The 24,425-nt window shown below is 47.3% G+C and overlaps 1 protein-coding gene across 1 annotated transcript in view; it reads right to left on the reverse strand.

Moving 5' to 3' along the window:
* Positions 1–392: 392 nt before the first annotated feature.
* The window catches only part of LOC309973076 (serine/threonine-protein phosphatase 4 regulatory subunit 1-like), a gene marked incomplete at both ends in the record, with an annotated part of 65,941 nt that continues 41,908 nt past the window's right edge, over positions 393–24,425 (reverse strand). The window contains 18 exon segments of the mRNA XM_082857034.1: positions 393–550; positions 1,379–1,520; positions 3,910–4,044; positions 4,847–4,967; positions 7,174–7,274; positions 8,457–8,618; positions 8,879–8,923; positions 8,927–9,064; positions 9,937–10,032; positions 13,153–13,196; positions 13,199–13,261; positions 13,264–13,344; positions 15,379–15,830; positions 16,929–17,104; positions 17,642–17,809; positions 19,358–19,423; positions 20,217–20,321; positions 20,323–20,325. Of these exon segments, the coding sequence (XP_082713160.1) occupies positions 393–550; positions 1,379–1,520; positions 3,910–4,044; positions 4,847–4,967; positions 7,174–7,274; positions 8,457–8,618; positions 8,879–8,923; positions 8,927–9,064; positions 9,937–10,032; positions 13,153–13,196; positions 13,199–13,261; positions 13,264–13,344; positions 15,379–15,830; positions 16,929–17,104; positions 17,642–17,809; positions 19,358–19,423; positions 20,217–20,321; positions 20,323–20,325 (2,256 nt within the window).

The raw sequence follows: 24,425 nt of genomic DNA on the forward strand, positions 1-24,425 counted from the left end.
ACGTACTTTATTTTTGGGGGGGAGGGGTTGGCTGGGGGTTAAATAATATAGTCTGTAATAGAGAAAACAAACCGCCCACAGGCAGTCTGATGCCATGGAGCCCCCCCCCCCCTCAGTGAGCCACCTGGTTCTACAGCCTTTTAACAGATTTCCTCATCAGGCAGGCAGGGGCACAGGAGCGCAGCACAGGCCGGGCCACCTGGGACTCCTGCCCATCCCAGCAGTAGTTCCCGTGAGTGCAGATGGGAAAGGGGTCATTTGCGCACACAACATCAGAGTTTCAGAAATCTGTCCTCCCTGGGCAGGTATGATACAATCAGTTCCCCTTCAAGGTATGGTGAGCAGCATATGCCACACATGAAATGACCAGATTGTGAGTGACCACAGACTGGTTAATTCTGGTTTTCTAGCATGGTGGTGTCTGTACTATTCCGCCGCTTTGGTTCTAGGGTGGCAAAAAAGGAAACATCTTGGTTCCGGTCAGACTGCAAAGCTAAGACAGTCTCTTCAACGACTTCAAGATGAGGGTTACCGGCATTTCTAAAATACACTAAAGAGAAAAAGACATGAAATTGAATCACATGTGCCGTGAACTGTGTTCAAAAACATACTCTGGTTTGGTTTTTTTTTTTTTAAACCACATCTCAGGACAATAAACCATTTTTCATAGAGTAAGTCCTTTAAAATGATAAAATTGCTTGAATCAAAGAGTATTTCCTAAATTTTAAAGACAAACTTCTAAGAATAGGCATGCATATTTTTTCAGCTATAACTAAAACTCTTAATATTATCTTTTCCTCCCTCCAGTACAAAAGAATTGGCAACACAGAACACAGGCAGTGGGGAGCAGGTTGCTGGACAGATGGGGTGGAGGATGGGAGGGAAGTGGCAACAAAGGGCTACGCAGGGCAGGAGATGAGATGTTCTCCCGAATATGTGGTGTAGACGTGAACTATACGAGGGACACAGTCTTATATTAAGTCCTGTTCAGGTTTAAAATAACTGACTAGGTTGGGGTATAAACTTTTTCTGACTGACCACAAAATTAATACGATTAAAAACTGACCATAGTTAATGCTTAAATTGACTACCTTTCATAATCTGTCTCTGTCATAACTTAAAGTTTATAAAAGTTTCCCTCATTTCTAGAAGACTATGTAATATTTTGCATTTCAGCATGTTTATTAAATATAAAACTGAGCTATCTTAATTCTTAGTCATTTTATAAATAACATAACTTATGCATAAAAATTAACACATAAATTTATATAATAGATCTGAAGTACGCTACCACACAATTTGCCACAACTCCCTAAAGAGTTGGCTGCTGCCTGATGAAGTTTAAAAATCTGTAAGCTCAGAAAAATGGTCCGCGTACCCTTTTCCAACAGTGTCTGTTTTACAGCTTTGGCTAGCAAAACCCTTACGTTTGGCACAGGATCTGATGCAAGGCTTACAAGGCTGGGGAGTAAGTGTTCAACAAACTGGTCCACAGGGATACACTCCTCGCTCACCACTGCCTGTGATGAACAGAAAGCCAGAGCCGGAAAACAGACCTTTTTCAACAGTGATGAGCACGGTTTTTCTAGAAACATCCACTTCTGTAATTCCAAAGAAGTAATTTCAGGATCTTTTGGTCTGAGGAGTGTGTGTGTGTGTGTGTGTGTGTGTGTGTGTGTGTGTGTGTGTGTGTCTGAATTTTAAAATCTCAACCACCGAATTTGGTTAGAAACACAGTTAACACTTTTATAATTCATTACCAAGCACTGGGGTACAAGTGGTGTAATATTTGGTGGGGAAGTCAAAGGCTTTGGAGTCAGACAGGTCCAGGTTCAAAACCTAACCTGGTCACTTCTAGCTTCGTGGCCATGAGTAAGTGGCTTCACCTTTCCGGGCCTCGGTTTCCTCACCTGTACCATGGAGTAGCAATGGGGATGGCAGATCATTTTTGCAAAGGCTAGCGTAGCGCCCGCCAACAAGGGTTGGGAACCTTCACGCCTGTTACTCACCAGAGCTCAGGCTTTGAGGACAGGGACCACGCCTATCACATGACAGCCAAATCCCAGACCCCAATTCAGTGCCCGGCCCTCTGTGAACAACTAGCATTTACTGCTGCTCTACTTACAAAGAGTCGTACGTGGATTCTCCCATTTCATTCTCATAGCCGGTCATGGAAATCAGACTGAGCCTAGTTTTACAGGTGAGTCCAATGTTGTGGTGACACCCAAAGGCTCAAGACCCACGGGCAGCAGCAGGTGGAGATTCCAAGGAAGGAATGTGGATTCTAAATCCTGCAGCTCTTCCCACTACCGGGCAACCACAGCAGCTGGTACGTAGTAAGTGCTCTCCGGGTTCCCGGCACCGTGCTCGGTTACTCGGATGCGTCAGCTCACTGAAGCCTCAGGGCCACACCGGGAGGCAGGCCCGTACCCCGGGAGCTCCACCTTACAGAACACGGAAAGGCCGTGCAGAGAGGGTGCTTCGCCCAAGGCCACCCAGCAGGGAAGCAGTAGACCCAGGCTTCAAAGTAACAAAGTGGGCCCCCCATCTCCAGGTTGCGACGCCTCCCTGCATTTGAACAGTGACCCACGTGCCCACCGGGAGGTTCTCCTGGCTGAGGACACTCTCCTTTTGTTTGTGTTACTGTAGGTTTTCTAAAGCTTTAATGAAGGCACACCAAAAAACTGACTTTTCTTGAACAAAATTAGTTGGTGCCTGTTCCTTCCGTTTCATCGCGGATCGTCTAAATCTCAGAAAAAGAATTTAAAAATAAAAGCAAAAATATCTCATTTACCCTTTCTCTACAAAATAGTGGGCAGCACTGACTTCTTCATGAAAGTCTGTGGTATCAGGCCTGTGCTTTGTGACTTTGGCACTGACCCTGCCCCCTACTGCCCTTCTGCAAGTAGATGGCCAAAGTACCCCTGTGATACCCCTGCGGGCCTACAGGGGGCCCTGGTGAGTTCCTCAGTAGGGAGGCCGGGTGGTTCCGGGGGAGGGAAAGGGGGCTGCTGCGGGGCCAGGGGTCAGCTAGAGCCCGATCACACATTTACTGTATTACTGACAAAGCCGGGTGACAAGTACGTGCAGGTTCATTCTACCGTTCCCTCTACCTTTGTATATGATAGACCGTGTGCATGAGGAGAAGTCAAAACTGTTAAAACAACAGTTCAGCAGAAAGAAAATCATGGCTTTACACTTCCTGGGTGACCCTGAGCAAGTTACCTAACCTCTCTGGGCTCCAACTCCTTCAGCTAGAACAACTGGTCTAAAAGTACATGGGTGCACTGAGCTCAACACCTGGCAGACCTTACTGTTAGGAGCAGGTGTAGGACGAGATGCCCGGCACCCGGAGGCGATCCAAAATGACAGCCGTCCTCCCCAGCCAAACACAAATCATGCCCTCACTTCCAAGATGCGAAGTAGAGAGGGCGGCCTGAGGGGTTGACCTTCACCTGAAAGAGACGAAAGGTCCCCGAGCTGCCCCACTGCTGTGCCCCTCACCCCACCTTCCTCCTTCCCTACGGCGGCGGGCGCAGTGATGAGGAGCCCTGCGCTGGACATGACGGGAGCACGGTCTGGGCCTGGCCCCCACCTCCCTGGATGGAAAGTGCCGGAGAGCAGGGGGTTGTTCCTCTTCCGTCCCCAGCACGTAGAGCAGGCCTGGCACACAGTAGGTGCTCAGTCACTATGCACAGGATGACTGCACAGAAGGGCTGGGTAACCCTGGGCAAGTCCCTTTTCCAAACTGGCTTGTCACAATCTCCTGTGAGATAAGGGGGTTCGGTCCGCTGCTCCCCAGGTTCCTGGCTAGTCCTCCGGGGCTGAGATTCTTTGCCTGGTGCTGTGTGTTGATATCACATGGCAAACATATGTGCAGGGTAGATGCTCCCCCCAGGCCCTGCTAACCTGACAAATGAAAGCAAACGCTTGCCTTCCGACCCACTTAGAACAGTGCCGGAACCTTAGGATGAGTTCATTGATGAAATTTAACCCCAACGCACTTTCACTGTTGGAATAGAACTTCTGCAGAATTGCTACAACCTGTGAAAAATATTAGAAGAGCGAATTTAGAATGCTGCCATCTACTTGGATTATGAATACGACTCTACACGGAAACTAGACATTTTGATGCACCCTCCCACCTTTAAAACGAATTTATAAGCACGCAAGAAAGTCATTTTTGTCACAGTGATCATTAGAACACAGAGGAAAAAAGATGTTTAAATATATGGTGATACACACACACACACACACTCACACCCATAAAACCCTGCATCAAATGAAATGTAAAAAGGGACTGGCATTAGAAAAATACATTATTCTTAAGATTCCAAAGTTTAGAAAATGTCCCCTTGCATAACAACTAAATCATTACCTTTCAGAACATGTCATTTTTATAAAATTTTAGCACCATCAGAGTACCTTAGTAAATATTTTCAAATGAGCAGTTTTTTCCTCAGCATTCAGCTGGTACGAGCCCACATAAAACAGGTTCGGCTTTTCTTTGCTGGAGTTTTTGCTCACTAACTACTTTTCTACAAAACCGTGCTGGAGAGTCAACCCCATCTGTGTTGAAAAGAAACACTCAGCCATTGTTTAAAGAGTTTCATACATAAGGTGATTTATCCACAATTTTCATCACTCAAGTATACTGCTTAACAAAAGAGCTATCTTACATACTGATAAAACTATAATACAGTTCCTAATTTCAAAACTTAAAAGCTGCTTTCATGGGTAAATGGACAAATTAAGCGCAGAAAAAATAAAGAAGTTATTAAAATGGAAGAAACATAAATATTCCTTTTTCTAAAAATCACAAACAGAAAAGGTCATGATTCCTTACTAGCTTGAAGGAGATCCACCGAACTTCAGAAACTTTATCTGCACAAAACTTTAAGGCAATATGCACAACATAATCATAAACAGCATTGGGATGATAGAGTTCCAAAATCACTATCAGCTGTCTGAAATTTAAAAAAAAAAAAAGAAAGAAAGAAATTGTTTGGGGGGTGAAAAACACATTATCAACCTCTCTTTATTCTCGTTTCATTTTATAGATAAAAATAGCCAGGCTGGGAGATCAACGGAAGCAGAAAGCTGAGTGAAAATGGCCACGCAAAGAAAATTGGGGGGAAAAAATCTTAATTCTTCATCTCTCTCTCACACACAAATCAAACAGAAAGGAAATAAATTAAACTTTGTAAAACAGAGGCTGAGAAATTTATGAATAGGGATTCAATATTTCAACTTTAGGTTATCAGTTCGAAAGCACATAAAACTTTAAAAATCAGATAACATAAAAATAGCCAGGACGCCGAAGTTCCCAAAGATCGCCAGATCAAGGGAAAACACATGAGATTTCACTGTCTCCACTGTGTTCCTGACGCTGCAAATTAAATTTTCTGCTTTTGCTGGCCGGCTCACGCACTGTTCACGAGCCTTGTTCAATCCAACAAGTTCCACCTGGAGAGAACGGGAGCACGAGCTCTTTACTCCCAGGGAAAAATTCATAAGACGGCTGGTGGGAAAAACCTACTACCAAAGCTTTCACTGTTTTCTAAACGGCGAAGGGGAGAAGGGTATGAAAATAAATGGCATTATTTCCACACTGGCAAAAGAAAGGAAATGAAAATGAGATTGGAAGGAAGCTAGAACCAAAAGCCAGGGGTGCCGGTGAATACGTTCATATCAAAAAGCACTGTTTTCAGAAAAGTGATACCAATATCGTGGGCATGGAAGCACAGAATTCGTATCAGTGGCTTTGGCTTCAATAACCATGGCAGAGATGTTAGTTAGATAGCCCGCGCTCGGAGACAACGCCGTCGGGCGAAGCGAGCCGAGCCGAGCCGGCCCGGCCCGGCCCGGCCCGGCCCCGGCAAGCAGGTCATCGCAGCCGGCACCGGCTCCGGCTCCACACCGTCCCCGTCGCTGGTCCCGGGTCCCGGGAAGCTGGTCAGCCGGTCCCCAGGCCCGAATCCATCCCCGGCCTCCGGCCCCAACCCCGTCCCGGGGTCCCCAGTGCCCGGTTCCATCCCCATCCCCGGCCCCGACCCCATCCCCATCCCCATCCCCGGCCCCGACCCCATCCCCATCCCCATCCCCATCCCCATCCCCATCCCCATCCCCGGGAAGCAGGTCAGCCCGGCCCGAGACGGACCTCGCCGAGTTCCTGCACTCAGCCGCTAGAGGGCGCGATGCCTTCATGGAAAAAAACGTGGGCCTGTTTTTCCTCGGTTCTCTGAGAACACACGCCGGGAACATGGCATAATGACTGAAACCTCAATCTCTCAAATTAAGCATAATGATTAAGGATCACAGCAAAGAGAAAATCTTTCAGTTTGCCCCTGGCATAGGCCAAATCATATCCTGAAGAGCCGCAAAAGCCTGATGGATTTCTACAGGGAAGACAATTATTTGAGAGATTTCCAGTTGAGGGCAAGAAAAATGAAAACTAGAGATACTGAAATAAATCTCGACAAGGTGAAAACTAAAACCCAAACAACAACACCACAAACAAATCCACTCAATACTGCGGAAAGCACATTATACACCTCGGGACGGAGAATTATTTAAAGTGACACTTTCACTCTTTTAGAATCACTAAAACCTTGAACATTCCTCCTGCTGGCACAAAATGGGGAATTAAATAACTCCTTCACACACAAAATGATGTACAGATCTGAGCCACCTTGGGGGACGTTTTTATTAAATAATCGCTTCATCTGGGTTAGACCTTTTCATATCTCTCACTGTAACATAATTTTCCTTAGTGGCTGAAGTGTATAAACTGCGCTGTGCCCTTACAAAGAGGACTACACTCAGAATGTTCAAGAAAGCTCTGGCAAAAACTGCTCCGATAAATAGGAAAGTATTGAAGAGCGGGTGATTCATCTTTCATTTGGTTCAAATAAATTGGCTTACAGAACAGCACAACACTCTAATTCCAAAGTGACTCTCGCCCTGCCTGCCTCTGAAAATGAATGTCTCCCCAGAGACTGTGGTATTTGTAACTTAGAGCTTTGGAATTCATTTTATCCCTTAATAAAAACATAATCTCTTTATCCAAAAGAACACTCCTACTGCTACTTTAGAAATCAATTATAAGGTAGGGAAATTAAGAATTATTCCATCTAGCTTGCCTTCTCATAACCCCAAACAGGCTTTACTTACTCTGTCAGTCCATATCGAAACCTCCAATTCCTGCTGTTATCGGTCACTACAAATTCTTGAAGCTGATAAAGACATTCTCTCCTCTTGTCTTCATGAAGCAACTATTTTTTAAGAATGTATATATAAATAAAAATATATAATCCTTCAAAATGTCCCCAAATAGACTGTTTTATTATACTTCAGATTATACATTTGTCACCGGCCAGAACCATGCATTTCCCTGACGCCTTGTACTCCATTACCCAGTGTGGCTGTGAATTAGCTTTGCTGTTAACAGACGTCCAACGCATCCCTGACTGCTTCCAATCTTTCTCCCCTGGTTCGTGTATGTGCTTGTGTGTTTCTACACGCCCCCTACTCATCCTTCTTTCACAATTTCCTGCCTGAAAAAAAACCAAGCATGTGTGTGCTTGGAAGATAATGCCCCGGCTGCTTCCCAGGGAGGTGGCACTGCTCGTGTGCTCCTGCACCAGACAGGAAAATCTCCGGCGATGCGGCACGCGCCAGACTCCGTCAAGGGCAGCTCCTGGTCATGTGGACGCGAGTAATTAGTTTCTCTAGGTCATTTTTAAACTCTTAGTTTTACGCTCATCGTTCCTCTGGGGCGGGGGCGGGCGGGGGGAAGGCAAGAAGGGAAGCAGCAACATCTTGCAAGAAAGAGCCCTTGGTGCAGAATTGAGATTGGGTTTCAGCTGGCTCTTCCCTTAGGTGACCCCGGGCAAGTCACACGCCACCCGGGAGCCCGGTTCCTTCTTTCTCAGAGTGTGCTGGGCCATCTGTCTACCATCCTCCATACAATTAGAACTCTAAGGGACGGGAAGATTAGGAGGAAAGATAAAAATATTTACCCGTCACTGAAAGAATGCCCACTTTAAGATTTTGGATGACATGCTTCAACTGAAGAAACCCAGACAGCTGTTTCTGGTTTTTTTTCCACTGATACTTTACATATCCAGGGTTTTAAAAAATTGTATTGGGACTTCCCTGGTGGTCCAGTGGTTAAGAATCCACCTTCAAGCGCAGGGGATGCGGATTCGATCCCTGGTCGGGGAACTAAGATCCCACACGCGCAGGGCAACTAAGCCCTCACCCGCAACTACTGAGCCCGCGCACTCTGGAGCCCACGTGCCACAACTAGAGAAGCCGGGCACTGCAACAAAGAGCCCACACGCCGCAAAGAAAGATCCCGTGTGCTGCAACTATGACCCGACACAGCCAAATAAATATATAAAAATTGTATTGAAGAGGGGAGATCTGTTTTTTGTTTTAATCCTTCTTCCTACCTTTAGAAAGTCATACAGGTGTTTCAGAACTCCTATGCGTACTTCATCCAGGTCCTTTAAAAATCCATTGAAGATGGGCAGCAGGTTGGCAGCCGTGAACTGATCCCCAAGGATCACAGCCAGCTCGTGGATGGAGAAGGCTAAGGTCTGACGGACCTTCCACTGGGGGTGCGCAGAGACATACGGACCACAAAAGGCAAGCATAATTCAGTGTTATCAAGAGCGTAAGTGGCATTTGTGGAGCCAAACTGATACTGCCAGGGGTTGACCACTTAAAGCTTCATTTGATCAGAGACCAGTAAACAAGCCAATGGCGGCCACATAAAATACAGGTCAGTGAGCAGCCCTGCCGCAGCTTCCCGTTCTCCCTAATTAGACGACCCATCCTATTCTGTGCCTGCCCCTGAAAAGGCTCCTTTTACCTGCACGTCGGAAGCCAGCGTCTCGTACGTATCTTTCAGGCAGTGTCAATTCTGCCTGCCCAGTGTCAGCGCCACCCCCGGGAGGCTGTAGGCACAGTGTTTGGCGATGTCGGTATCGACGGTCTGGGCTCGAGCTGGGTCAATCATGGACACATACTGATCTAGCAGGGGCTGAGGTATTATATCCTGGGAAACAGGAGAGAAAGGGAACCATCATGCTTGCAGTAGAGAAGGAGAACACTCATGAAAGACGAGGACATTGGAGCCTGGAGGTGAAAACAGCAAAGCGGGGGTGTAAGAGGAACAAGAGGCCTTCCCAAAGCTCGGGGCTCTGGATTGCACGAACTTCTTGTTCAGCATGTAGTGAGTCAGCTTGGTCTTAAGTTAAAGCAGTGGCCACGCTCATCTTTTCTAAATTGGTCCAACACTGGATATCACAGGGCACAGTCTAGAATATCAACGTTTGGCTGGTCTGGTACCCGCAGCTCTGGAGAATGCAAACTAGCTCCTCTTTTCTTATTAACTGCCCCCAGCACCTATGGCCAGAGCCACTACACTCTGCTCACTACTACCTTTTTCCAACTGATGGGATACTGCCTTCATAAGACATCACCCACTTACCTTTTTCTCTGCAAGGACGAGGGGATACAGTAATTAAAAACCTTTAAGAGAACTGCCATAGCACTAGAAGCTAATCCACAAGACAGAACAAAACCAAACACAGTTCAACAAAGGAAGCTGTCGAAAACTTTTCAGACGAAAAAAGGAGCTAAATGGCTTGTATAAACAGACACTAAATATTAACGTATACATGCCAAATTCTTTTCTCATCTTTGATCTGCTTTATTAAAATACCTTCGAGAGTGTTCAGAAGACTTTAAACAACACTTGAGAATTTACTTTTTTTAAGTTAGAGAGGAAATATCAGCAACACAGATTATGAACTAAGATATGTCATTAATCCTGATGCAAGACAAACGTTTGGTTCCAACAGCCGCTCTTAAACGTAACTTCCAGAAAATGCAGTTTTGAGTTGCTTTTCTTTTCAAGGAACGAACCTGTGGTTTAGATTTATCCTCTTCAAGTGGGCTGCAGCCATGCCTCTGGTCAGTCTCCAAGTGGTCACTGGTTCCACTGCCAGGTTCACCTGGACCCTGCAGAGTTGATCGGGCACATTACCAACGTGGTCCAAAGGAGGAAGCTGTCCTACCACTCCCCCTTCAAAGAATCCTCTTTCAAGGCCAAAAGTGACTTCTGCAGACCAAGACCAGAGCTCCCCTGAAGTCAATGGTGTCCCTCCAGATGTGAAAAAATACATTTGCACAGTTGTATATGATACCACATAGGTCAGTCATTTCAAGTGCATTTTAATTTCAAGACTGCTTGAGGCCCTTACAAAAGACAGGCTCTTGTTGGTGAGTACCAACAACTCGAGTCTGTATTTACCCTTCTTTAGGTCCCAGGGTCCCCAGTGTGGTTAGCTGATGCCCTTAGGTAACGGTCGCATGTTTAAAGCAGAGGCCACTCCGGAAGGCAGGGCGAGGTCTGCAAGAAATGGTGAAGAGCACCTCCAGCATTTCTCAGGGATGAGAGAGTACAGTGCTCTGGACTCCAGACAGAGGATGGAGAGGCGGGGGGTTGGGGGGACCCATTTAATCTGAGTGAAAAGATGTGGCTGATGAAAGGGTATTTAGAAAACTGTTCTCAATTTTCACATGTACAAATACCTCTAATGTTTGCTGATGAACCTTTACATTAGGTTAACAATTAAAATGAGCTGGACCATCCAGCGGTGACATATTGGTCTCTGGTCATTGATTAACATTAACTGAGATGGACCTGACCTTCTCCTTCAACCATAACACGGATTTTCCTACTTGCACTTGAAATGTCATACTGTCTACCAGCTTAATGGATTCTGACAAATCAGCTCGATATATGACCCGGGAAGCCGATTAATACACCGATAGATGCTTCGCTTGCTCTGAGGCACGCTACCAGAACCTTCAACTCCCAAGGTTTGCACTGAAATGTACCGCTTATTTTAACAGAGGACAGGATAAAACAGAAATATTTTCGTATGATAACCTAGGAGCCCAATTTTTCCAAGTTCATAAATTCATATAGATTAATAAATAATAAATCGTTATTCTCCTTCTAGGAATTAATTTTATTCCAAAGTCTTCAGTGCCGTAGTTACATACAGCACTTATTCCAGGAGCCAAGGTTTACTTAAGGTTTAAGTAAACCACCCCAAGTCAAGGCAACCCCAGAGGGAATTGGGAGGTCATTTCCCCAGAAAACTACCTGGCAGTCAAAAGAGACAAGTGGGAAGAAACAGGCCCCTCCTTCCCCTGGGCATCTCGGGACCCAGTTGGTGCATGAAGATGGCGGAGTGGGAGCTGGACCAAGGTCAACGCGAAGGCCGAGGGCGAGCAGCCTCCCGGCCTCACCTCCTCTTCTGTCCTCATGGCTTAAGCTCTGAGTTTTTCTGTTTCTTCTTCCTTCTTTTGCAACTAGAGGCATCCTGCCTGATCCCTTAGGAACCTAAGAGTCAAATTCAAGAGCCCTGACATCCGTCGCCATAAACCAAAAGCCCAATTATACAGGCCCCTTTAAGATCCTTCACTCAAGACAGCCAACTTGGAGGAATCTGTTCTCTTTTCCTTTTTCACTTCTGTATATGACAAAGAAGCCCAAATACCATCACATCTCCCACCAAGGTAAACGTGACCACACCTTTCCACTCAACACAGGTGGTTTTTATACTCCAGGTAACAAAGGTAACAACGTGAGCTTTCTTGCCTATTTTTTGAAGCAAATCAGCAGAACAGGATATCATCTCATTCCCTACTAATCAAAGGCAACCTTAATAACCCCTGAACATTTTATATTCAGGCTTTTTTAATTCGTCGTTAGTTTAGCTTCACTGGAGTAGACCAAGGGGGTAAAAGGAGGTGATAAGTTAGTTTAATCACGGACATCAAAATATAAACCGTGTGAATGGAGAAACAATTGGTACTCTGACCCTGGAGACCACAAGTTTAAAGAGATTCTCCATCGTGGCACATGAAAATGAGAGGGTGCCCACACATCACGACTTTATGATCACAGACCCCTTGCTAATTTTAATTCGCTAGTCTCACCACTACCTGTGAAGGACCCCAACTCAAAGGGGTCCATGTGCGAGTTTAGTAGGAATTAGGAAGGCATCAGAGCCTCCTACCACGAGCGAGCTGGAAAGCTAGAGAAACTCAAGGTGAGAAATAAGTGCCAGGCTTCCTTTTCGCCCCAAACATGGAGTCCCAGCCTCACGGGGGCTGGTTCCAGACTAGAGGAGAAACAGTAGTGAGCTACTTGTCTCCTCAAAATCGCCCCTCCAAGGGCTTCCCTGGTGGCGCAGTGGTTGAGAGTCCGCCTGCCGATGCAGGGGACACGGGTTCGTGCCCCGGTCTGGGAAGATCCCACATGCCGCGGAGCAGCTGGGCCCGTGAGCCATGGCCGCTGAGCCTGCACGTCCGGAGCCTGTGCTCCGCAACGGGAGAGGTCACAACAGTGAGAGGCCCGTGTACCGGAAAAAAAAAAAAAAAAAAAATCTCCCCTCCAAGAAACGGCATCCAGCACCACTCCTGAGCGAGCACGGGTTAAAGGAGGCCACGGGACGGGCTGGAGGTAACGCACAGTCTCAAAGGTCACTGTCAACTTTACATTCTAGGAGTTGCGTGAATTCACCTCCCCTTGCTACTGAAAGATATACGCGTCGGTTTAGCAGTGACATAGAGCATTTAGACGGTTAATCCCCCCCAAAGAACCAGGTTGTCTTTGGAGAAGAGGGAAGGTGCTTTTGGTCTCCCCACGTTTGTTTTTTTTTTTTTTTTTTTTTGCGGTACGCGGGCCTCTCACTGCTGTGGCCTCTCCCGTTGCGGAGCACAGGCTCCGGACGCGCAGGCTCAGCGGCCATGGCTCACGGGCCCAGCCGCTCCGCGGCATGTGGGATCTTCCCGGACCGGGGCACGAACCCGCGTCCCCTGCATCGGCAGGCGGACTCTCAACCACTGCGCCACCAGGGAAGCCCCCCCACGTTTGTTTTGTGGAGGAGAATCGGGGTTATCAATCACCTGATTGATTCGTTGTCTAGTTATCCAAAACATGACCTTAAGAATAAAATTAAATGTGCCATTTATCAATTCTGCCAGGATATATTAATAAAAGAAAACGCAGCTGCGTTATTTCTGTCACATCCTCGCTGGCTGAGGGAGAGGGCAAAGACTCACTGTGCTTTGTAATGTCCTGGCCACGGCGAGCTCATTCTGCGGGGTGAAGCCGCCGGGGCCAGCTGACTGCCAGAGGCTGGGCTGGGATCTGAACTGGACGCCTCCTTGAGCCCTCCGTCGGCGGGCGCTCGGGCTCATTCGCAGAGTCTAGCTGTGCGGCAACCAGTGCAGCTGACAACACCTGAACTGGAGCTGCAGGAAGAGAAGTTCCAGGAATCTGAATAACTTTATTTGGTTTGCAGGGATTGACTCACAACAAGACAGGCTGGACGTGGACGCACCGCACAAGCCCTCCCCTTCCGGACGTCGGGCGCCCGGCGCGAGCTCTCACCGAGGTGCTGATGTTTACGGCCATTACCTTTATTCCAACTAAATGCCAGCCACACACAGAGCGTCCGACCTGAACTCGAAAAGCCTCAGTGAGGAAAATCAGAGTCCAATCCCATCACCTTCCACAGAAAGACAACGCGATGCTCCTGAACGCTGCTGACTGGGAGGCCCAGCAACATGGGGGGGGAGGTCCCATCCCCCATTGATAAACCAGGGCGGCCGTTGCTCTGCCACACGCATATACACGCACGCGCGTGCTGGGATCAATCCATCCCCGTCCACACCGACGCGTAAAGACCGCGTTCACCCAGCCCCGAGCGCTACTCGTTCCTTCCGTCCATGGCACGGCTATTCGAGACTCTCCTAACGGTGAAGATGACATAGTTCACATGCCTTTCTGTAAAAACAAACTGATGTTTCCATGTCTCCAGCCTCCAAACACACACACACACACACACACACACACACACACACACACACACACAGAGTACTGCCTGCATCCTGTTTTCTACTAGTTCAATTCAACAAGAGTCCTTAAAATGTTTAGAGCTTACAAGGCTCCCCACTGGGCCCAGGGCAAGGTGCCACCTCCTTAGCGCACCCGAGGCCCTTTCCAGGGGTCTGAGTGACATTTTCAGCCATGGCCAGTTCACAAATACCCAACGGGTAGTTTATTCCTCAATCTTCTGGGGTCCCAGCTCCCTCTGAGTGCTGATGAAAGCTGCGGGTCCTTCCTTACAAAGAAGTTAAGTCTGCATATGCACACAAGATTTTACGAACAACGATTTCAGGAAACTGGAAGAAACCTCTGAAACTCAACCCTCGACTTCTCGAGATGATGGAGTCCTGGCCGTCGCCTAAAGCCTAAAGCCCACGTCAAATGTCAGCTGCTCTGCAAGGTCTTCTCCCAAAATCGCCCCTCCAAGGGCTTCCTCCGCCCGCAGGCGGGACCGGCTTCCTGCCCTGTGCGCCCACCCCTGCCCCAGCCCGTGCCACTCCCTATGCCGGGTGGTTGTTTCCATAATTCCCTCAGCCAGACCCTATGGGCTTCACGTGTCAGGCGTTACTGCCCCAGCACCCAGCCCGGGTCCGAGCACTGAAGAAGGCAGCTTTAGAAATGTGTTTTCCAAAAACAGACCTTTGTCTATAACAATTAGAAGCGATATGTTACATGTGCTCATTCCTTCAGCAAACACTGACTTAATTTCCTTTATAAATTTAAAGACAAAGAATAATCACAGGGCTGACTGGATTTTCACATTTCCTTTCCCGAAAGCTTCACCAATCTTTGCCCGGCAACGGCAGCAAGTGTTGTTTTTTTCCAATTTCCCCAACTCAAGGAAGAATACAAATACAGCCCCGTTTAGAGAAAGAAGAGGCATGGTGATGGATCTGGACTGCAAGGCCTGGCTCCCAGATCAGACGCTCTGTGGGAACACTGGTCGCAAAATGAAAAATACCCCAGAGAAGAAGTTGTGCTCCTCCTGGCTGTACAAAGGGAAAGACCTTAAGGTTTAGGTGAGTTAACAGGCTCCAAAAGGAGCACCCTTCTTGGCTGTTCGTAACCAGAAAGGGCTTTGTCACACGGTGAGAGACAGAACCGTGTCCAAGGAGCTAATAAAACTTCCACTGCTCCAGACACGCCCGAGAACTAGCCGCTTTTATCTGAGAACCGGGTCACACGGCTGAAAAGCAAGGAGGCAAAACTCTCGCAGAGACCTGCAACAGCAGGATCCCCGGCGTGAGGGCTGTGCGGAGACCGGGCCAGGCGCCCCCGTGGTGGGTGCGCAGGGTCGATCGAGGGAAGTACGCACACGTGGACAGCCACACGGGCCCGGCTGACACACAATCCAGAAAGATCCCGTTTTCTCTTTCATTACCGTGGACAACAGCTACCTTGCACACCTGGATCGTTCATCATATGCTCCTGCAAACCATCCAGGACTCTCTGAATCTCGCTCCTAGCCACACAGCTTCTATGCACGGCCTCGGGTGTGCCGCCACCTTCCTCCCGCGGGCCAGCCTCGCTCAGGAGCAGCTCTAAGTCCTTGCTTATATCAGGGAGAGGAGTTCGCCAATAAAGGAAATTATTGAAAACGTCCTCAGGACTCCCCGGGTGGGCCCAGGCGTCTGGTCCAGGATGGCTGTTGACGGGGAGGTCGTTAATACTGGGGAGCTTCGTGGCCTCGGGGGAAAGCCTCGTCACCTCGGCTCCAGCCAAGACAGAGTCTTCCGCTGGGTTCTCCGTCAGGCCGTCGGAGGAGCTACTGACGCACGGAAAATTGCTGGTGTCCATGGATGTGCCTTCCATGGGTAGAGCTGGCTCTGTCTGGCCCGGCTTTGTTGAACTAGTTTAAATTGAGGGAAGCAAATTTTTAGCACCGTGCAATAGACTGGAAGTAAAATGGGGAAACATCAGACCCCCATCCTTGCAAAGCCGGTCCTCCTCTCTACCTGGCTACCCACCCTCCCGTGTCTTCTGGTGCCAGAAGTTAATAACCTCACAGAGGATAAGAGGTCCAATCGGTACCCTCTGCCCCACTGGGAGTATTAAAGCACTGAAAATGCCACAGGAAGGTTCACCCAATCCCTCCATGACATTCAAGTGGTGCACCGGCCCTGGCTTCGGCGGGCACCCCTTCCATGGCGAGACTTCACACACTTACTGCTCATCAGTACCTCCACCAGGGGCAGGCATTAGAAAATAAAAGGCGCTACAGCTGCTAAGAACTGGCTATTGGTGAACCACTTGGAAAGTCCTGATGAGGAAGATGTGGCACAGAGGTCTGACCTTCAGCAAGAACTCAATGCACTTTGGTGGAGAAAGATGGAGAGAAGGATGCACCCATCTTACGAAGCATCCGTGCCATCCGAGATGTGAATCACCTCCTCTCACACGGCTGAGGAGGAATATTCGCAATGGAGAGATGATTGTAAACTACCTCGCATGGCCTGCTTAGTACGTACCCATAGTCTTCCGAGGAAACAGGAAAAAACCCGAGATCGATCACTAGAACTTACTAGAAGAACAGTGTGGGCCTACTAACGGTGAGCCAGGAATGTCACCTTCATGTGCACGATAAATCCTACGGCACAAAATTCTATTGGGGAGACTTCACATTTTCCCCGTGTGAATTATCCAAAGAACTTCATTAATCAAAAAGTAAGAGAAAATTTTCCTTATTGGTTATTTAATCACGACTCTGAGTGAATATTTTATCTAAATTTAGGAGACACAGTAGCTTCATTATTTATAACCCACTAGTCATGTTTCAAAATCATTATTGCAATTACTTTTTGCTTCTTTACATAATTAAAGCTCTAATATTCCACTGTGCCCAGAAGGTCACTGTTACTAAAGCTCCAGACAAGGTAATTGCTAGAATTTTAGGTGGATGCTTGAGGTGAAGCCGGGATCCTGATAATTACTCCAGCCGAAACTTAACCAGCCTGAGGACATGTTCCCATGGCTGCCTGCACCCAGTGACCCGGAGGTGAAACCCGAGTCCAAATCCGGAGCCGGTGGTCGGATGCTCAGGGTGCCATCCTCTCGAATATAAAGGCCAGCCCTGGAGGGGCTGGCAAAGGTGAAGATGACGGGGCCCAGGGACTGGAAGGCAGCCTGGCGCACCCGAAACCAGAGAAGAAGGGCGCGGTGGGTGCGGTGTCGGCCAGGTCTGATCCCAGGCTGAACAGATGGCCGATCACCAGCGAATCCACTGTCCGCCACGTTATGTGTAAGCAGATGTACTGCTTTCTAAGGCTGTCCCTAAGTTCCAAGTAAACTATTTTCCAACAGAAAATCAGGAAAAATTGAGTGCCATCACGTACTTTGTATGCTTCCCGAATATTAATTCCACATCAAATAATTCCAGACTTCGTACAGCATCTGGACAGACCTTATTCATCATTGCGGGCATGTTTATGATCACAACAGAAAAGGCAACGATCCAGTTATAGCTTCCTCCTTCTCCTTCCTCGTTCCTGTGATGTTCGTTTGCTATGAACGCTGAGGTGTGTGCCACTTTCCTACTACACACCAGGCTTCTGAGACTTCAGGTGCCCTAATAATCCTCACAAAGTCTAAATACGCCAAAGCCGTTACCGAAAAGACAGTAACAGTGCCCAGTCCAAAGCCACACCGAGGCCTGCGAGTGGCCGCACTCACCCACCGACAGGGGTCGCTGATCAGCGTGATAAAGGGCGCCGAGAGCCTGGCCCCGCGGCCCTCGGGGCACGTGCTGTGGGACACGGCCACGAAGCACTCCGCACAGGCTCTCCTCATCCCCCACGCAGTGTCTGAGCAGAGCTCAAAAAACTTCGGGAGCTACCAAAGCAAACAAAACCATGTCACCCGAAGGAAGGGCAGACCTGTTTCGATGATGTAGTTAAGGCAGAGCCTTAAGTTAATGACACAAAAGGGAACTAGCTATGAGTCCAAAAGGAATCGTCTGAAACAAACAGAAATAACTTCCTTTACCTCTTAATCCTAGTAAATGACTGCGTTAAATTCAACAAGATAATACAGAAAACCTCCCCAAAGGCTGAATGACTGATATGCGCCTGTGAACTGTAGAGAACTGTGAATGACTTTGAAATTGTGGATTCCCCAACTAGCGGCCCCACCCAGGTCCCACGGTCTTCGGCTGGGGTACTTTAGTGAAAGAAGGCATGCTGTTAAAACCTCACAGTACCGCCAATAGTTCCCGTCCGCGGAACACAAACTGTGTGCGGTGGAATGCAACGGACTGTCATCACGCTGGATGTACACGGTTGTGAGTCCATTTACAAGTTCACATCGGTCCTCCCCGGTGTGACCGTAAATGTGCGGCGCTTCGGGTAAGCTAGCTGTATTCCAGCCATACAGGTAGCACGCGCTGTCGTGTAAAAGCGGCAAGTGCTTACTCAGCACAGTCCTCTGGGGGCCTGGTCCTGGGTGGGCAGTGGAGAAGCAAAGGTGAACGTGATGCAGTGAAGTCCCCGTCAGCAACGTTGCAATGAGGCGTGGTGGGGGACACGCAAGCACTCTGAACAGAACGTCATGGAATGCTGAAAAGGGAGACCCAGCGGGTAGATGAGTCCAGACAGGGAAGGAACCTGACAGAGGCAAACGCACATGCAAGCTGGGTGTGAAGTGTGAGTAGGGTCCCCCCGCCAGGCAGGGAAGCCTCTGGAAGGAGACGGGCAGTAATGAGCAGGGGCAGGGAGGTGCACGAGAGCAGAGAGTTAGCTGCAAGGCCCTGAAGAGCCCCCCCGGCTGCCTGGTGACGTGGTTCTCCGGACTGTTGTGCTGAGAATCACCAGGGACTTCAGCAAAAATACAGACCCCGGCCGTGCGCCCTTTCACCCTCCCTGCGGTTCAGATGCACGACCGAAGGTCAGGGCGGCGTTCGGACCCGAGGCAGGCGAGTGGAGGTGAGGCAGGAAAGGTACTTGTGAAGGGAACTGAGGGGTCAACAAGGGTCTGGATTTTAATCTGTAAACCAAGAAAAAAATCCCACAGGATCTGAAACCCAGGAGCGAGGTGGTGGAGCAGTGTTCTAGAAAGAGCAGTCGAGAAGGGACAGAGGGCGGCTTAGACAGTGAGAAGAGCCGGGGCGGGGGGGGGGGGGGGGGCGGTAAAGTGAGCAGTGAGGAAGCCACAGCAGAAGTCCCCGGGGAAGAGGGCGGGGCTGCCCCTGCAGCATCCCACACACCAGCTGCCTGAGGCTTATAAGAAATGTAAGCTTCAGGAGCCAAGAAACCTGAAACTGATGGATGCAAAACTGAGCTGCCATTCCAAAGTAACAGACTCATAAATACAAAACTTCACCACTGATTTCACAAGCGCCCTAAGAAGGGCATCAGCAAGTACAGCTGGCAAAACGTCACGCACCAAAAATTTCTCAGTGGCTTCTTGTCCGATAGCACGACAAATATCACCAAAATTTGTGGCACGAACCTTAGAAAGGCAAAAGGCATACTCATTATTCTCCGATTTCTTTTTGTCTTAACAAATTGTGTAAACTGACAAGCAGGAGCCTTGAGAGCAACGAGTCCTCTGGTCGGGCAGCTAACAAGCACTCACGGAGCCCGGTGCCTCCACTGCACCGGAGACAGAAGACTTACAATAGAGCACCACACGCTAGGACGCTGTGGCTCCTCCTCCTCTCGATACATAATGCTTCTGGTTAGCACGAGAGCAAAGACACCCTTAATGTCCTCTGCATGGTAAATGAGACCCAGCTCCTTGCCTCTGCGTCACGAGGGGAGACCACAGGGAAGATGGGCAGCTGCACAGCAAGGTGGATGGTGAGGCTGCTCGGGGAGGGGGCTGGCAATGGTCTTCAGAAGGAAGAATATGACAACCGAGTGACGAGCGATAAACGGGGAGGGCAGTGCAGGGGGTGCAGTTGGAAGGTACAGCAAACATGCGAGGGTCCTGGAGCCAGTCAGCCCCAGTGATGAAAGAACTTGCACGCCTGGGCGCCAGCACTGAAGCACAAGCCAGCAATGTCTCTTCCTCTGTGCCCAAGAGGGTTACCCTCACGGAGTCTAACCCTACGTCTCCACAGATGCCCGGATGGCAGGGACAACTGGCAACAGTGTTCACCGTTTTCCTTACACAGTTCACACTGGCCACGTTTTTCATCCAGACTGTGTCTACTGAGGAAGTCCAGGCACTTTAAAGGAATCAATTTTGAATCTTGTTTAACTTTTTGAATTTTTCAAGTTTTGAAACTGCACGTTCCCACCTTCCGAACTTGAACGAGCTTCCCATCGCCACACAGCTCACAGAATCGAGGGAGCGGCCGGCGTTCAACCATGCTCTTGCTCAGCACTGACGCCAACTTGCAGATTTATCTACAAATAACAAGAAAACTTGGGTCACTTGGAATACCAAAGCATAAATGTCCCACGTATCACTAACTGGATTCCGAAAGCGAATATCAAAAATATTGCCAAAATACCCAGGAGGTCAAAACAGAGAACACCTTCTTTTGCATTTTGTCAAGTTGTATCAATAGAAGGCCAATAGTTTTCAAGTTTTACTCAGATATGGTTTGTCTAAAGCTGAAGAGTTACCATTTGCCAGGTGCCTGCCATGTGCCCGACACGTGAATGAACAATTGATGTGCGTTACCTCTTCCATGGTTCCTCAAACCCTACGACATGAGTATCTTTTATCTTCATTTTTCCAGATAAGGAAACTAACGCTCAGAGAGGTTAAGTCATGTTACCAAAACCAAAGAGTAGTGAGGTGGGACATACAGTAACAGCTGGACAAAGCATAAAAGACGGCTCACGGGCGATCACTGAAGACTAACCAAGCACTGGTGGGGACTAAATGGAAGCAGACGCTTGAGAGGGGAAACCACACTGGGTACAACATGCACTGCTTGCTGCTGCCTTTCTGCCTGGGGCGTCCTTCATTCTGTACAGCCATGCGGGGTAGCTGGACTTCCAAGTCAAAGCTACCGTTTTACTGGCTTGAGAAGTCAGAGGACAGAGATGGAGGTGGCCAGGGAGGCTGGAAAGTGAGGGTAGAAATCCTGGGAGGGAGGGAAGGATAGAGGAAGGACGCTAAAGAAGGGAGAGCCCCCACCTCTGATTACATCCTACTCTTATCCTTGGCTGATCTCAGCACCACGTGGGCACAGGGGAGATGGTGAGTTTCACAGAGCAAAGCAATAGCTTGCAGGCAGAAGGATCTGTGTGGTTTCAGCTGCTGAGAACTGCAAAGGAAACAGAATCTGAACTGTTTGCTAGAACAATGTTAACACTCTTCAGAGGAAAAACACAGAATTCAGAGTTTCTGCAGTGTTTCATTGAGAAGATACATTAGTCACAGACGTGAGAACAAATGGGAAAACGTGACTTACATTCAAGAAAAATCTCAATCACTAGAAACAAATCCACAGAAGATCCAGATGTTAGAATTAGTGGATTTTAAAGAGCTATTATAAATATGTTCAAGAACTAAAAGGCAAATAGAGTCATAACAAATGAACAGATAGGAAATCTCACCAAAGAAATGGAAACTATAAGAAAGAATCAAGACTTCTGGTAATAACACTGTAGCTTGGTCAGACTTACGCTCTTACAGGTAACAATTACAGAATCTTGAAAAAAACAATCATTTAAGGGTACTGGAGAGCAACCAAAAGGCAGAAACTGGAGCAGAGGCTGTCCTTAAAAGAGGAACTGCAACAGGAGAAATTTGCAAAAAAGGTCCAAAGTCTGTGTCTATATTTTGCTGAGATCTTTGGCTGCTGCTAAACTACACATATATGGGGAGACCCCAGCGACACGGCAGAAAAGCAGCAGCCAGAAACTAAACAAACTGAGCAGAGGCGTCAGCTGCTGCTCTCCACAAAGGAGACAGCTGGGAGCTGGAGATCAGACAAGACTACTGCCTGCTATGTAAAAAACCACTTTAGAGAAACAAAACAGAATCCAGATCTCTGTAGTGTATCATTTTTAATGTCCAGTATTCAATTAAAAATAACTATGTATTAAGAGGAAAAAGTGGCCCATAATAAAGAAAAAATCCATCAACGGAAATCAACACCAAGATGATCCAAGTGTTGCAACCACCAGACAATCACTTTCAAGGAGCTTTTATAAATATATTCAAGGATGAGAAGAAAATACAAGCATAAAGAACATATAGGGAATCTCTACATCATAGAGATATATAAACTATAAAAAAAAGGTCAAAATGGGGACTCCCCTGGTGGTCTAGTGGCTAAGAATCCACCTTCCAATCCAGGGGATGCAGGTTGGATCCCTGGTCAGGGAACTACGGTCCCACGTGCCGTGGGGCAACTAAGCCCACACGCCGTAACTGCTGAACCCATGCGCTCTGGAACCCGTGCGCCACAACTAGAGAATCCGCACACCACAACGAAAGATCCCACCTGCCACAATGAAAGATCCTGCGTGCTGCAACTAAGACCCAACGTAGCCATAAATAAATAAATATATATATATATTTTTTAAAGGTCAAAGTGGAAACTCTAGAGCTGAAAACGACAATAACTGAAATAAAAAATTTAATGGTAAGGGCTAATAGATTGGAGATGACAGAAAGAGTCACCAAACTTAAAAACAGATCAATGAAGATCACTAAATCTGAACATCAGAGACAAAAATTACTTAAACAAAACAAACAAACAAAAACAGAACCTCAAAGACCTATTGTTGGGACAATATCAAGGGTCCCAACTTTATAAGGCCCGGACTGAAAGGAGAAAGAGAGAAAAAGCACCTAAAGGAACAATAGCCAAACACTGCCCCAATAGGATATTTTCTCCACAGGAGTACGATGTGAATGACAGCTGACTTCCCCAGGAAACAACAGGGTGATATCTTTAAAGTGCTGCAAGGAAAAACGAAAACAAACCTCAATTCTATATCCAGTAAAACGATCATTCAAAAATGAAGGCAGAATAAAGACATTTTCTGATGAAAACTGGGAGATTTCATCAGCAGCCAACCAAATTCAAAAAAAGTATTAAAGGAAGTTCTTCAGGCTGCAGGGAAATGATACCAGATGGAAACTCAGATGTAGGAACGGAAGCAAGAGCACCAAAAATGGTAAAAATGCGGGTATAAAGGGCTATGCATTTTTTCCCTTTTCTTACTTTCTCCCAAAGATAGAATTGTTCAAATCTAAAATCATAATACCACATTACCAGGATCATCACGTGATGTACATGTCATAATGTATATGACAACCACAGCACAGAGGAGGAGAGGGTGAAGGGAGCTACGATGTTGCAGGGCCCCACATTTTTGAAAATCCTCAATGGAGAAATTAAAGTGCAGTATACAAAAATATCCAATTAGCCCGAGAAAAGGCAGGAAATAACAGAAGAACAAATGACACAAATGGAAAACAAATAACAAAATGGCAGAATTAAATTCAAATATATCAATAATTACATTAAACATAAATGGAATAAACACTCCAATTAAAAGGCAGAAACTATCAGATTGGCTATAAAAGGAAGACCAAACTCTATGCTGATGAAAGCAGGAGGATTTTAAATGTAAAGACATACAAGGTTTTGAGTAAAGAGACGTAAACAAATATACTATGATGGGCAGTAAACATAAGAATGCTGGAGTGGTTACAGTAATATCACAGTGGACTACAAGATACAGATTACTACCAGTGATAAAGAAAGTCACTTCTTAGTAAAAGAGTCAATACATCACAAATATATAAACATTAAATGTGTAGCTTTAAATCCTTAAAGTAGACAAGAAGATAGGCTGAAAAATATTAAGCTTCCTCCTTAAGAAACTGGAAAACTACAAGCAAATTGAACTCAAGTAAGTAGAAGGAAGGAAATAATAAACCGTAGAAATTACCAGTATCATAAATGAAAGGGATAAAACTACAGATCTTCCAGGCATTAAGAGGTAAGGGAGGGGCTTCCCTGGTGGCGCAGTGGTTGAGAGTCTGCCTGCCGATGCAGGGGTCGCAGGTTCGTGCCCCGGTCCGAGAGGATCCCACGTGCCGTGGGGCGGCTGGGCCCGTGGGCCGTGGTCGCTGGGCCTGCGCGTCCGGAGCCCGTGCTCCGCGGCGGGAGAGGCCGCAACAGTGAGAGGCCCGCGTACCGCAAAAAAAAACAAAACAAAACAAAACAAAAAAAGAGGTAAGGGCATATTGTAAGCAACTTTATCCCCAAAACTTGATAAATTAACAACTTAGATGAAATTAATAAATTCCCTAAAATATACAGCTTACCTAATAACACAGATGAAATAACAAGCCTGAATAGCCCATATCTGTGTTGAATCTGTTATCAAAAACCATCTCACAAAGAAAACCCTAGAACCAGAGGTTTTACTGGTGAATTCTAACAAATATTTAAGGGCAAAATAACACCAATCTTAAAAAAAATCTTTCAGAAAATAGAAGAGCAGGGAATACTTCCCAACTCATTTTCTGA

This window comes from Leucopleurus acutus, assembly GCF_964270905.1.
Source record: "Leucopleurus acutus genome assembly, chromosome: 16".
Lineage (NCBI taxonomy): Eukaryota > Metazoa > Chordata > Mammalia > Artiodactyla > Delphinidae > Leucopleurus > Leucopleurus acutus.